The sequence below is a fragment of the Hirsutella rhossiliensis genome, assembly GCF_020360975.1.
Source record: "Hirsutella rhossiliensis strain HR02 chromosome Unknown scaffold00007, whole genome shotgun sequence".
Lineage (NCBI taxonomy): Eukaryota > Fungi > Ascomycota > Sordariomycetes > Hypocreales > Ophiocordycipitaceae > Hirsutella > Hirsutella rhossiliensis.
This window is the reverse complement of record NW_025408673.1, coordinates 3,193,814-3,209,144: the sequence shown is the minus strand read 5'-3', so window position 1 is coordinate 3,209,144 and position 15,331 is coordinate 3,193,814. Positions and strand designations below refer to the sequence as shown.

The window sequence follows — 15,331 nt, the reverse complement described above, 5'->3', positions numbered from 1 at the left end:
CTATCGCATTCCTCACGGAGAGCGAGATCCGCACTCTTCATCGTCGATTCGGGCACCCAGCGGTCCCAAGACTTCACAACCTCCTACGGCAAGCTGGCCACAACGATGTGACGATAGATATCCTAGAGAACATCTCGAGATTCTGTCATCACTGTCAAATGCACTCTCAAGCTCCAAGACGCTTCAAATTCACCCTAAAGGATGACCAGGAATTCAACTACGAAATCGTCGCTGATGTGCTCTACCTTGGAACCCCTCAACGCCCCGTCTTGCACGTGGTAGATACAGCAACAGCGTTCCAAGCAGCCAGGTTCCTCCTATCGATGTCAGCAAAGGATACGTGGGAAGCCCTCCGAGCCCTCTGGATAGACACATATCTCGGACCCCCTGATACTATCAAGCACGACGCAGGGACCAATTTTGCCTCCCTAGAGTTCCGTAACGAGGCAAAGCTTATGGGGATAACCTGCAAGCAAGTCCCTGTGGAAGCACATTGGTCCGTTGGAAAGGTTGAAAGATATCATGCCCCTCTCCGCCGTGCGTTTGAGATCCTCCACGCAGAAATCGGGACCTTCACATCCCCCCGAAGCGATCCTTCAAATGGCTATCAAAGCCATCAACGACACAGCAGGGCCAAATGGCATTGTCCCTACGCTCCTAGTCTTTGGCGCCTACCCTCGAATGGCGTTAGATTCGCCCCCCTTCTGCTACGACCCTGAAAAGGGCTGCCGCAGCCCAGAAAGCGATGAAAATGCTTCGTCAGCTCTCAGCAGAGCGGCAAGTGCAGGGCGCCTTACACACAAAGAACGGACCATCATCAACAGGCGTTATACTATCGCTCCCACTGCAAAGCGAGGTCCGAGTGTGGAGAGAAAAGCTCGGCTGGCAAGGCCCTTTTAAGATTAGTGCAATTGATGGCTCCAATGTCACAATTGATACTATCAACGGACCCCAGACCTTCCGTTCCACCCTTGTGCAGCCTTATTTCCGCGACGAGACGACGATCCCTGCCCCCCGCTGCTGCTGCTGCGGATGATTCTGACATTCCTGTTTCTGATCCTGCGAGCGATTCTGTTCCTGTTTCTGCCCCTGCCCCTGCCCCTGTTCCTGCTCCTAATCCCCCGGCGCCGCGCAAGCGAGGCCGCCCCCCTGGTTCGAAGAACAAGCCAAAGACGACGTTCCTAGTCAAGAAGGAAGAAGATGCCTACCAACTAGCCATCAAGCTACGGGACGAAGGCATTATCACAACGCCAGGCACCCCCCTTTGAGGAATCCGATAGCACGGAGATCGATGATCTATTGGTACGAGGAGTGTTTAGCTTCGAACGCTACAATGAAGCAAAGCACGGGAACCATCATATCTTCCGCTCCCGCATGGTCCGCGAGGTTAAAGGCAAAGAAACCAAACCATACGAGAAGTCAAGGCTCGTGGTCCAAGGGCACAACGACCAAGAGAAAACCACCCTATTGACGCAATCCCCGACAATTCAACGCGTCAGTCAACGGCTTATTTCTGCTATCTCCCCAGACCTCCTTTCTCACGGCATGACCCTCTCTTCGTGACATCACACAAGCGTATCCCCAGGCGCAGACCGAACTATTCCGCACCATTCTCACGCATCTTCCCGCCGAATTAGAAGGAAGATACCGGAAGGAACAATCATTCGCGTTATTAAGCCCCTATACGGAATTGCGGAGGCCGGAGTCCATTGGTTTCGAACCTATCACGGGCATCATGTCGATAACCTCGACATGTCCACATCAACCTACGACCTATGCTTCCTAATTACGAATAAGGGACCTGATAACTTTGGGATTGTGGGAATGCAGACTGACGATACCCTTATGCTTGGCACACAACGTTTTTCCGCGCTAGAGGAAGCGGAACTCGTAAAGGCACAATTTCGGGCAAAGCCGAAGACAACGATGACCCCGGGTACTAGCATTGACTTCAACGGTGCAAAGATAACCCTCCAAGACACCACTTTCCACAACGCTCTACTGCTTCAACAAAAGGGTCAAGCAGCCAAGATCGAACCCATCGACATCAAGGCAGTGTTGCTAATAATATGACAATAAAGTAGTATACTGCAGTATATACAATACAATACGCGATTTCTCATATTGTACCAATACAATATGCTCGCCGTCATATTGTGACGATACAATATAGCGCCTTCCATACTGGCAATATATGGCTTGTATTGTTTGTATTGGTTGGTAGTCATTCGCCTTTCCGTTCCCCAATTCGCGCCAATATGATGACGCGTCAAAAAACACGCGTAAATATAAGCATGTTCTATGTATTGTTTTTCGTCTGGCGGACCTCCAGGACGTAAAAGTTTCCTATTGGCGCACGGAAACGCGTAAATGTATGTATAAATCCAGACCTACAGGGTAGCGGCTCGCCGTCCAAACTGTGGACAGGCTCTTCACTGCAGTGAGGTTATTCGAACTGGTTCAATTGGTTATATCTTGTGTAACTAGGGAAACGTGTCCCATACAAACTGTGTGCAAAGACCTTCCTCCCTGTGTCTCACCTCTTACTCGCACGTGACTAGCGCGGTCGATTAGTTATACGTGCGCGATCGGTGCCTAGTGCACAGGTGGATCCAACACTGGAACCTCTTTCTAAATCGATGATCGCGCACTAATCAATCCACCAAAAACACACCAAACACAGCGAATTAAGATGAGATAGGAAAAACACGAACAAGAACACCAACAAACTCCTACCACGATGCATCACTATGTTGGATAGTGTGCTCTGACTGTAGCCTCACCACACTGGGTGTGTTCTGCCACACGCCATCATGGGCCGCATTTCGAGCGCCGGATGCGCTAGCTGATTCCATCGGTCCCACGTTGGAATATGGACACGAGGATCTCCTCGTTAATGTGAATGGAATAAAAGAACGACGGTAAAGCAGAAGAAGGGAACGAAAAACCGATTAAATCTCGTCGAGAATTGTTGTGTTATTGCGATGAACGAATCCTTCCACCCTCACGTTTAGCTGATTGTCGCTAATAAACTGCGTGAGGGCGCTGTTTGGTGATGCCTTCGTCATAGCATCGGCAGGGTTATCTGCGCCGTTGACCCAACGGATTTCCGCAATATCCCTTGATTCATATGCCTGCCTCAGCGCCATGATATCTATCATGAGTCGCTTCTCTGTTGTGGTGCCAAGTTTGACGAGGCACTCATAGAGGCTATATGAATCTGTGCAAATGACGAGCGGGATTTGCTTCAGATCAAGGCGTTGTGCGATCGTATTGACCGTTTGCTTGATCACAAATGCGAGATCGAAGCCCGATGTCAATCCATAGATCTCTGATGCAAGAACGCTTCGAGTAACGCGCTTGCATTTAGTTGAGCTCAATGAAGAATGTTTCCGCGGATGGAAAATGAATCGGTTGATTGCGCGGTCTCATTGGCGATGATAATCACAAAGCCGATTTGAGAGCTTAAATCCTTATTGTTGGCGAATGATCCATCGGTGAACACAAAGATCTTCGCGCTCTCGAGATCGATGGGTATGTAACATAGGCCACGGTCGGGATTGTTGATCTGCCATTCAATCCGCTTGTTCAAAGCCTTGAAGTCGGTATTAACGGGCTCTTGGGCTTGTGCCGCAACGGAACAATCGTATGTTGCTTCGGGTTGGCAAATCGAAGCGATATATGCCCCGGGCGCGTTGAGCAGCATAATCCTGATGCCTACTTGATGCCTGAAGATTGATCTCCTCGAGGTTTTGGGCTTGGCCCTTCTGCCTGACGATGACACAGCCATTTTGTATGGTCAGGCGGCTGCCGTTAAAGTCGCAGATGGAACCTTCTTGGAGAATCTCTTTTGGCTTGGCCTTAAAGCAGAGTTCTTTCTCCTCGATCTTGAGAAATGCATCTGTGCCAACAATGAATGTGTCATCCGTTTGCAAGGCCGCGATGCCAAACAGGTCCTTGTCGGCGATGTTGTTTGCCGTGATCAGAAGGCACGGGTCAAACGAAGAGGTTTCCATATTAAGCTTGCGGCAGTGATGGTCGTGATATGTGTTGAACCAGTGGGCTCCTGCCTCTGCGATGCCATATAGCGGCTTCACGATTCGCAGGATTGTTCCCTCTGGATATCTTCTTTTGAGTTCTTGAGGAAGGGCTGCAAGGATGACACGGGCCAGCTTGGTCTGGGATTGTGTGTATGCCATCGTGATGTCTCTGATCATGATGAACATATCCCGTGTGCAGAGAAACGGTGCTAAGGCCAAGGCCACGCGTTGTGCGGGCCGGCTGATGGTAGGGGCTTGTGTGAGGATCCCACGTTTCCCATCATCATTGTATCCTTGCACAACGAGGCGTGATTTCTCGTATGGCGTTGCAGTATTTCTTCCTTAACCTCTCTGACCATTCGTGATTTGAAGACACGATATCCACCATGTTTATTCGCATCGAATTCTTCGGGTACAATGACCCCAGCGGCGAGGAGGTTCGTGAGCTCGAGTGTGTCGGAAGCTTCAAATGGGAAACCGGTGCTTGTGATCTTTCCTTCAGCTCGTAGCCGCTTGGCTAGGCCGAGATGTTCCATTTCTTTTCGAACAAGAAACGCATTAGCTTCATGATGAACGATAAATTGAACGGGTGAGCAAACAATAGTGGATTCTGATGTGCCATTTGTGCAGCATCCTTCCTAGGTCGGCCACGCCTGCGCGGCCTCTTTGGCTCAGGGTATTCGAAAGGTTTGGGTTGGTCTTCTGTGGTAGGAAGAGGAAGAGGTTGTTGAGTTGTGGGTGGAAGGGAAGAGGGTTTTGAAGAGGATGTTGTTGATCGGATTGTGTTGAGGAAGGAGTGATTGTTGTGTTGATGGGTCTGTGCGGCTAGGGCTAGGGTCGGGTTGCAACTGAGGAAGGAGCGATTCCGGGTGACGATAGTACGGTTGGACGCATGTACTGCGAAATTTCGCTGGTCCGTTGTCCAGGTCAACTGCGATTTCCGTATCCGTCACCTCGAGCACTTTATATGGGCCTTGCCATCCGTGCTTCTCGCGAAATACGCGAACTTCGCTTCCTAGCGCCAGGGATAGGGCAGGCGCAACGCTGTATCAGGCCCATTACGCGTATTTAACGCGGTCTGAACCTTCCTCTGGGCGTTGATCTTCCTCAGCTCTGACATCGTTCGCCACACCGCCTTAGCTCTTGCCATTGCGGAAGGTGTAGGCGGCGAATCCATCGTCATTCGAGGCAGAGCACCGAAGACGAGGAGGGTTGGAACGAGGCCATCCGGACCGGCTGTGTCGTTGACAGCCTTGAAAGCCATTTGAAGGACTTGATCAGGGCTCACGGTATCCTTCAGCTCTGCCTTTAATATATCATATGCTCTTCGGACGGGCACATGATACTTCTCAACCTTCCCAACAGCCCAATGTGCTTCCACAGGCACCTGATGACACGTTATTCCCATCAATTTCGCTTCTGCTTGGAACTCGGCAGCAGCGAAATTCGTGCCTGCGTCATGAGTGATCACATCGGGTGGTCCAAGGTATGTATCCATCCAACATTGTTTCAACGCGAGCCACGTTTCCTTGGCCGTCATGTTGGATAGGAATCTCCTGCCTGATAGGCAGTGGCTTGATCAACAACATGGAGGACTGGTCTGCCACCCAATGTCATGACATCAACGATGACTTCGTAATTGAAGTCACAATCATCCTTCAAGCTGAACTTGAACCTTCGTGGCGGGTCGGATTTCATCTGACAGTAGTGGCAGAACTTCTTGATCATTTCCAGAGCTTCGATTTCCACATCATGGCCAGCCGAATTCAGCAGCTTGTGCAGCCGATACACGGATGGATGACCAAAACGCGTGTGGAGGCGCCGCAATTCAGCCTCCGTGAGATATGCCACTGATGCCTCTTGTTTCCGCAAGAAGAACCACGCGTGACCCCATCTTCGAATCACTGGAACGCTCACACCATTGCCAACGAGCTCGTTCGTGACGTTATTTAAATATACGCCGAGCCGATCCATATCAGCTAGGCATAGGAGGAATGGCGTTGGCACGTTGACTATATGAAAATCAACCTCTCCCACTGGTGTGTTCAAGGTGATCACGCCAAGTGGTGTTTCCAATCTTCCTGCACCAAATCTAACTGGTTCGGGCTTGCGATCATCACGGAATTGGACTGGGGGCATCTCTCGTTGGAGAGCACGCAGTTGTTCGATTCCTCCCGTCGATATGCATGCCGCACCTGTGTCCGGCATGATTCCTTGGAACGAGTCTTGAGAGTAACGATCTAGTATGAATTGTGTGGGTTCGTCACTGTTGAATAACTTGATGCCTACTGAGAGATCCGATGATGGAAAGCTTCGTTGGACAGAAAGGTCGCAGCAGCGTAGAACGATTCATAAGGGTCAGAGGAGTCAGAATCATCGGATTCCTCGGTTCTCGAGTCATCCTGATCCTGTGATTCCTTCATAGTCAGCCAAGAACATAGCATACGAACGAGATTGACCGTGGAAGCCTCTCTCGTAGATACTTCTCTTTGGCTGCTTTTCTCTCGTTTTCAGGATGTCTCGTTGAGAAACAACCTTCCTTGCCGCAAACGTAGCATTTCTTCTTCCAATTTGGCTGACGCCTTTGTGATTGACCTCTTGTTCCGCCGGAATTTCGCTGAAATTTGCGATCCACGAAGTGCTGATCATGTCCTCTATCCAGGTCTTGGGGATATTGGCCACTGGGTTGTTCAGATCGTTCATCTTGCATGGCAGATAGCGATGATCGAAGCTGTGATGCCAATCCCTCAAATGTAGGTGCGGGAGAGTATATCGCGAGTCGGAATTCAGGCACACCACGGCACGCCCTGAGCGTTGCATCGATCAGGCCACCTTCGCCGCCAGACTTATCCCCGAGTGCTCTCCTACAGAGCCGCAATTTCGTAAGAAGGGCCTGGAGGACCTCGTCAGATGACTTACCGGGCATCTCAGCCCGAAGTCGGCTGAAGGTGAGGGTGCTCCAGTGGGTATGATACATCTTCTGGTTGATTTCGGTGTCAAAGTGCTCTTTCATCTTCTGATACATCTCAGCGAAGGTTAAATCAGTGCTGATTTCGTGTAGAAAGAAGGACTGAGCTTCCTTGGCCAGAATCGAAGGGAAAACACCATGGAATTTAGACGGAGGAATGTTTGCTTGACGGCACACGCTCATGAATTTCCGGATCTTGTCATCGAAGATATCGTATGGTTCGCCGGTATAGGCTAGTTTCTTGTCCCATATCTTAATGAATCTAATCGTGAGATCGGCCTCAACTTCCTCGTTCTCGAATCGAACAGGTGGAATGCTCGTGTATGCATCTCGGAAGTTGGTAGTCCGTACGGGAGCGTCTGCTGATACCGAGGGGATTCGCGCCATTGATGCTGAGGCTCTTGCTGAGCGGGTTGATGGGTCTCAATGATCTGAGGGGATTCCGGTTCCGCCGGTCGGGTAATAGTTGGCTGCTGGATTACTACCGGTGCCGGTGACGATATAGCCGCTTTAACAGTTCCTTGGAGCAGCTTCTGTTTCACCTTATATGCCACGGTGTTTTCAGCAACCTCTTGACCAAGCAACTCGTTCTCATCCCATTCAGGAAGTTCGTTACTTGTTAGAAGGCCACATAAAGCTCGAGAGATGCTAGAGTTGGCCTTGCCCATATAGATCCCCCTAATTCTGAGAAGCGTCCGGAGTCTTGATCTAAGGCGTGGGTTGATTAGTTCGAAGTCATCATAGCTCCATCCCGTGAAGTCGTTATACAGATCCCCAAGCAGGGCAATTCCGTGGTTACGTTTATCCACCGTGTATGTTGCCACACAGCCTAAGAAGAAGCTGTTGCGGTGGACAAGGAGGAGCTCTGGGTGATAGGTTCGTTGAGGAAATCCGCGTCGAAATGCCTGATCGGGAGTGAAGGAGCTCCACGATCGTCAGGTTCCGTTCAACGAGTTGCCTGTCTTCGAGAGACACGTTGGCCGGGGTATCCTGGGCTGTTGCCGGGGCTAGTGCGGCAGATGAATTGTCAGACATATTGACAGGCTGTGTGCTGAGAAACAGGGCACAGGGTGTCAATGAGGTTATCAATGTGCGATAGGGCACGCCTAAGGGTCGCTGATGACAGCAAAGCTTAGGCACGGTTGGATAACTAGAGTGGGCTCTGATGCAGAGTCTTCGTAGCAATCCGCGCGTTGTAGCAACTATCCTACCGTCAGGAGCTCGCTTTGCAGAGCGTGACGATAGGTTAGCTCTCTTCCGTCTTGCTGTTCTGTGTCACCTTTGCCGGGCGACACTGATCAGTGTGGACAGGCTCTTCACTGCAGTGAGGTTATTCGAACTGGTTCAATTGGTTATATCTTGTGTAACTAGGGAAACGTGTCCCATACAAACTGTGTGCAAAGACCTTCCTCCCTGTGTCTCACCTCTTACTCGCACGTGACTAGCGCGGTCGATTAGTTATACGTGCGCGATCGGTGCCTAGTGCACAGGTGGATCCAACACAAACACTGTTTTCCTCCTCAACCCCGCTTTCCCACCCCAGGACTTACAAGCAATCTCGATGCCTCAACAACGCCTGCCTTTTGTTCAAACATCGCCGCGACGGGATTCGTCAATATCAGACGAATACTCGGAGATTTCCAGCCCACGGTTGCATGATCCAGATGAGACCCAAACCACTGAATGCCAATCGTCGCAACCTCGCACGGCCTCCATAAACCCTTCGGCCAAGCCAAGAACATCATGGGTCTTTTCTCATATGCCAGACGAGGACATAGAGACGAAATACTACAATCAGCGGACCGGAAAAGAAGAATGGCGCTGCAAACACTGTGACAAAACGTATTGCTGTTCCGGTGGAACTGCGGCCCCAGCCAAGCACCTTACGGATCCTCCTCCTGACGGTCACGGCCTCCCAAAAGGCGCGCCACGAACTGCCAAAGTCACGAATATACGAACTATTCTCGAGATAGCTCGTGTTACGGCCAAAGAACATCCCCGAAAACGCCGTCGGCTCAACGATCAATCCGGAGACTCGATCGACCCAGACCAGCTCGAAGCTTTATACGTAAGGTTTATTACGTCCTGTTCTCTCCCATTTAGGCTTGTGGAATGCCCAGAATTCCGAGCATTCTTAGCCTACCTCAACGCCGATATCGATACTTGGCTTCCAGATACACACGAGACCATCAAGAAATGGATTATGCGGCAGTACGAAGGTCAGAAGGAGAAGGTCAAGCAGCGCATCCAGTCAGCAAAGTCAAAAATTCATATCAGCTGCGACCTATGGACTTCCCAACTCTTTGGCCATCTTAGGCGTAGTTGCTCATTACGTTGCAGAAGACAGTCAGTTGGAACACCATGTCTTGGCTTTGAAAGACATCGACAGTGAGCACGACGGATATCACCTGGCAAGGGCAATTTTGGAAGTGGTTGATGACTGGGGTTTGCTTCCAACCTTGGATATTTTGTGATGGACAATGCAGGCAATAACGATACAATGATGAGATCTCTTTCCTTGGTAAGTACGGCGCACTGTTTTTCTGACTGGCCCTAACATTTACAGGCCTTCTACGTCGATATGACATTCGATACGATCCCAAATCTCACCGACTCCGCTGCCAAGGTCACATTATCAACCTTGCCGCCAAAGCTTTCCTCTTCGTTACCGATAATGAGAAGCTCAAAGACGACGAACGTGATGGGCATAATGTGACACTAAAAGAGATCGAGGCGTGGCGGAAAAGGGTCCCTTGGCAAGCTCCACAACTTCGTGGTTTTCGTCCAAAGTAGTGTTCAGCGTCGCCAAAAGTTTCTGGCCATCAGCCATAATCGCAAGCTTGCGCGAGATAATGACACGAGGTGGAGTTCGTGGTACACCATGCTACGAGCGGCCTTGCATCTTAGAGGCGCAGTCGAGGGATATTTCAACAAATGGGTGGAAGGAGATTGTGCCGGAGACGAGCTCTCCCGAGGAGTGGGTCATCCTCGAGAAGATCAAGTCTTTCTTGGAGAAGCTTAAAATGACGACAAAGGCCCTTGAGTCATCGTTTGCAACTCTTGACAATGTTCTCTTGGCTATGGACTTCGTATTGGCGCAATTCGAAGCAGGAAAAGAGGCACATATCGACGATCCGATTATGGCACCAATGTATAACTCGGGCTGGGCGAAGATGGATAAGTACTATTGTCTTACTGACGAATCGCCTGCCTACGTCGCTGCGATTGTGCTTCACCCTTCGCATAAATGGCACTACATACACGAAAACTGGAAGAAGGAGTGGGCTGACTCGTCAAAGAAGCTGATGGAGACACTGTGGGATGATTATAAACCTGTGGAGCCGCCTTCTCTATCTGAGGTTCCGTTGACGACCACGAACGAGTTCTTGAATTGGAGAAACAAGCACCTACAACCAGCACTTATCACAGACGAGTACGAGCGATATTGTAAGTCTGAACGGGTTTATGGGTTCACAAGCGCCCTCGCATGGTGGCTGGAGGAAACACAGCAAAAGAACTACCCATACCTGAGCAAAATGGCGGTGGATATACTGTCAATTCCCCAATGTCTGCTGAGCCCGAAAGACTCTTCTCTGGGGCAAAAATAACCATCACAGACCGTCGAAATCGACTTGGGAGTGATGTAATTCAGGCATTGGAGTGCTTGAAGTCATGGTTTGGGATACAGGATTTTCAGGGTGACGATATTTCAGCAACGACGGTTGAATAATGAGGGTCACGTGGGATATACGGATATATTGTTTTACTGGCAATATATTTGGTCACTGGCAATACAATACAATATGGACCAATGCCATATTGCGCAATACAATACGCACCTCTTGACAATACAATAATATTGCGAGGGGTCCATATTGCCAATATACGTATTGTTTATATTATTAGCAACACTGCATCAAGGCATACGATCGAGCCCAACAGTACGTGGAACAGCGTGCCCGTGGCGCGTATGTGGCTTCAATCTGTCAACCAGAGGCCTCATTCGACATCTCTATTGCTGCCCAGGTCCAAACCCCTACGGAAGAGGATTGCACGACCTCAACAAGCGGCTTCAATGGCAGAAAGACCACCAGCAGCGAGGCCTAACGTATATCCCTATTGACCTCGCCAATGCCAAGCTTATCATCTTTACCGACGGTTCCTTTGCGAACAATAAGGACCTATCGTCACAGCTAGGCTTCGTCATTGCCCTAGTCAATGAGACCGAGACCGCACGTACCAAAGACCAATTCGGGATCAAGGGCAATGTCCTCCATTGGAGCTCAACGAAGTGTAAGAGGGTCACCCGAAGCGTGCTAGCATCAGAGATCTACGGCATGGTCAACGGATTCGATATTGGGATATCACTAGCAACGACGATACGGAAGATCACAGACCAATAGCCTTACGATTAGGATAGAAGGATCAGTCGAACGCCCTCCCGCTAGCTGCCGCTCGAACCGTCACTCTTTTCGCACCCTTGCGGTTGCTGCTACGCTCCCGCACCTGCTGCTACTGCTGCGATTGCAGCGATAAAAGAAGATTTGCCAGTGTGGGAATGTAGCATATAGCTATAGTAGGATTGTAAGGGAGGTGCGCACACACGCACACGTGACCCTTAGCGTCACGTGTATGGACCTCGGGGATCCGTGTATAAAGGGCACGTAGTGTGCCCCCTCATTCCCTTTCCTCCCTTCCTAGCAAGACATCTTGAATACAACCCATTGCGTTACTGCAGTACAGACCTCCCGACAACTACCGTATTTTATTTGGTAGTTGGTACTCCTTATGCGGGCGAGCAGCGGCGCAAGTCAGATTCCTTCATGCGTCTACGGAGTCCTTTAATACCTTACCAACCTTGCCCACTGCACCACGAATCATTTCTATCTAACTCGGTGACGCGACAAGAATGGCCTCGTGGATGAAGAATTTCTCCAAGGTCTCCCAGGAGCTGGCGGATCTCCAGCGAATACCCCTGGAATACGAAGGAAGACTGGACCAACGCCTTCCTTTGGTCTTCGAAGAGGTCTGCAGCCGGCTCCCCAACGCTCCGGTGGCACGGAGTTCGGCCGAGAATGCCGCCAAATGTAGACGACGCAAAGCTCATTTCAAGTACCGAGAATTTATCTTTCGTTTCCCTCATGATTTCTTGGCGTTTGTCTTAGCAGTAGGGCCAAGGGCCTGCACCACCTTCAACGTCTTGCAGTTTACTCGATCATATAAGCAGAAATATCCAGTATTACTTGGCGACGACATCAGGAAAACGATTGATAAATCCGCGAGAAGACAAGGAATCCACAGCCATCCTGAATTCTTGGAATGGATGAGCCTACTATTCGAAGGTTCGTGTTCCCACGCGATGAGTTAGTTCTGGCAGAAGTTGACAAGGCATACAGTACCCCACGTTGGTGTGCAAGCTGCTCGCTTTGGTGCAGCGGACATGGCCGTTCTACCAAGACTTCTCGGGGACCGGATCTATGCTGCTGTCCTGGACTCGCCCAAACGGATCGGAGAGCAACTCAATCCGAACATGAGGCTCTTAACAGAGTGTGCCGTGGCAATATTACCTGACGGGGTTTACCAGGACATAATACTATGGCTGGACGTCGGACTAAGCAATGGGCTTGCTATCGAACTCTTTCCAGAAGCGCAGCAACAGTTACATATCGCGCAATCAGGTACTAGGGCGACACTAGAAGCGGCCTCAGTATCCGCCTTAGAGACTGTTTTTCCGACTGTCCTTCTGGAAGCAATGAACCACAGTCAGCTTCGACAATGGGAACGAAAGAGTCGTATTGAGGATGTAACGGCTTGTGCGAGACTGACTGTGGGGCCCGGCGGCCTCGGTCATGGTACACTTTGCTTGCGCCTGGCATATACGTTATGCTCGTCGATAATCGACATGGAACTGTACAAGGGCCCGGATAAGTAGGGAGGGGAGAGGCCTATGGGCCCATTCTACCTCTGTCTTTGTTGCTTGGTTTCTTCCTGTTTTTTCTTTTCTGCCTCCGCATCCATAGCCGAAAGCACATTTCCCCAAATCACCCTCGCTCCTATTCCCTGGGGGATTGGTATCGTGAAGTCGCCGCTCGTCGTCCATACAGTCTCGCCACTACTGGTATGGAATAGAACATTCTCGCATTCTTTAAAGTGGTATGTCCGCTCGTTCGTATTATCCACATTAACGTATACTATCGCTTTCTTGTGGTTTGGGAAGACATCTTTCGACACCTGAAGACTCCGGCGACGACTCGTCTAACAATATTAGCATAGCTCTTCGAGGCGGGGACCTTTGCGTACTAAGACCGCAGCCGTGACAGGATCTGACATGGCGTTTCAAGTATTTTGTCTTGTGCTCGTACAAGGTCTGTTGCTCAAGATTCGACTTTAGGACGGCGTGGTGATCTATCCAAGAGTTTACTGCGTTGTCGCGGGCAGGACAAGCAGAACGGGAAACTATCACGTGAAAGCGGGGTACATGAAGCTCCAGGCCATTTTGGGAAAGCCCTCGGTGGAGCCTGAGCAGCTTTGGAGCCCAACCACTCGAAGCTGATGCCGTCAGGGCCCATTCCAAAACACGCTCTGAACGCGGAGTGAACACTTCGAAACTGCCGAGAAGCGACGTAGCAGCTAAGGAACTTCATCATGGATGAGCCGGCCGATGCCGTGATCATGGTGGAGCAGGGGGCACCCCCTCCGACACCCACGAAAGATCGAGTCGCGTCGCGCAGCCCAGCAGCAAGGTCCGAGACACCGCGCGACAACTCGAAGACACGGCGGACAAGACGAAGAAGAGCGCCAGAATCACGACGCGAGCGACACTGAATGAGGTTGCAGCCAACGGCACGACCGAGCGGCGGAGGGTCAGCAGTAGCGGACTAGCGGCACTGTCAACGAAGGCAGGGCGATGGTCCAGCTGGCCCTAGAGTTTCTAAGCAAATCCCGCGACGAAATTCAGAGGCTGAAGCGAGCAGTGACCGAGCAGGGCGATATTATCAACGGACAGTAGCAAACGATACCAGAACTGGACAGACAAATGAAGGAGATAGGCGATGAACTGAAGCACGTGCGCGACAAGCTTGACGCAATCGCGAGTAGCCCGATTCTCGCGAGCGCCCAGACCAGTCCACGAACTTCGTACGCAGATTCACCCAGTCTCCTCCCACCAGACGAAAACATGATAAGTGCGCCTCGGCAGCATCGCCTGGTCGAGGCCCATGGCGTCGATATTGTTGCGCATGTCAAACCGGGAGTGACCACTGACCGTTGTCGATCTCGGAGCCTGGTGGGTGATAGCCCTGATCATCTCTGTTGTGTGCGGCCGTGGTTTTCGATGCAAGATTGAGATGGGCTGACAGCCTAGGTTTCCCAGGTGCCCTTGGGCTTCCTTCGTTATGTGCCGACCCATTGTTGGTGATAGTTACTCAGCCTTAGCACGCCTTGTACTACCACAGGAGTCCTGCGACCCCGCCCCATCAATCGTGCTGTTGATCTCGACAAAATGCTACGTATCTGCCGCTGTTACATCCTTGCAAGCTTCGCGAAGGATGTCCGTCATCCAAGAGTACAACGCTGAATCCGGCTTTTTCCAAATCTCCCCGTTTGGGAATACTTTCTTGCGCAACTGATTGACAGTCGGTATCAACGGTTTATAGTACGGCGTGAAATTTTCCGCAATCCTCAGGAATATACTTTGACACCAATGGTGCCGACTTTCAGACGGATTAGCCTGTTGTCGCTCTCGTAATTCCAGCTGTCATATTCTGTAGCTCCAACGTCTTTGCCTGACCCGTTGTAGTGAACGCAAATCCAGAATAGCACCCAGAAGAATGACTCAAGGTCGTGCATGAAGGAGTGCTGCTCGTTGCCTAACAGTGCCCCGATGGCCATGAATGCCCTCGTACCTGTCTTCCCTTTCGCTCCCGAGGCATCTTCACGTTGGGTTCTAATGGCGAGGTCTAGGTCGATCAGGAAAGCTCGCCGGGAGGGTTTTCATCGTCCTCATTGACCATAAAAATATGAGTCCAGAACGAGCTCGGCCACGTCATGCGCATTACGACTGCACCGAAACAGCTCCACGATTCATCGCATGTGCCAAGTCAGCCAATCTTGGCTTGCGGACGATCCTTGTATGCCTTGGGCTAGGTTGAACCAGACGCACAGTGAGTTTGCCCTCTACGGGACTGGTTACAAGACCATTATCATAAAGAGGAGACGGGGAAAACCGAGCTGGCTTGATCCGTGGACGCCACGGGTTGAATTCATGAGGAAACGGCTGAGTGAACTGCGCTGTGTTGCTGAACAGAAAATCATGCCGGGATAT

General features: G+C 50.8%; 1 protein-coding gene across 1 annotated transcript; it reads left to right on the top strand.

The window, feature by feature from the left end:
- Positions 1-9,508: 9,508 nt before the first annotated feature.
- Positions 9,509-11,411, top strand: HRG_07112 (transposase-like protein; the record flags this gene model as incomplete). Its single annotated transcript, XM_044865583.1, has 6 exons — positions 9,509-9,533; positions 9,575-9,706; positions 9,756-9,882; positions 9,929-10,455; positions 11,035-11,222; positions 11,271-11,411. The coding sequence occupies 6 exons, from the start codon at positions 9,509-9,511 to the stop codon at positions 11,409-11,411; spliced, it is 1,140 nt and encodes a 379-aa protein (XP_044719545.1).
- Positions 11,412-15,331: the final 3,920 nt, after the last annotated feature.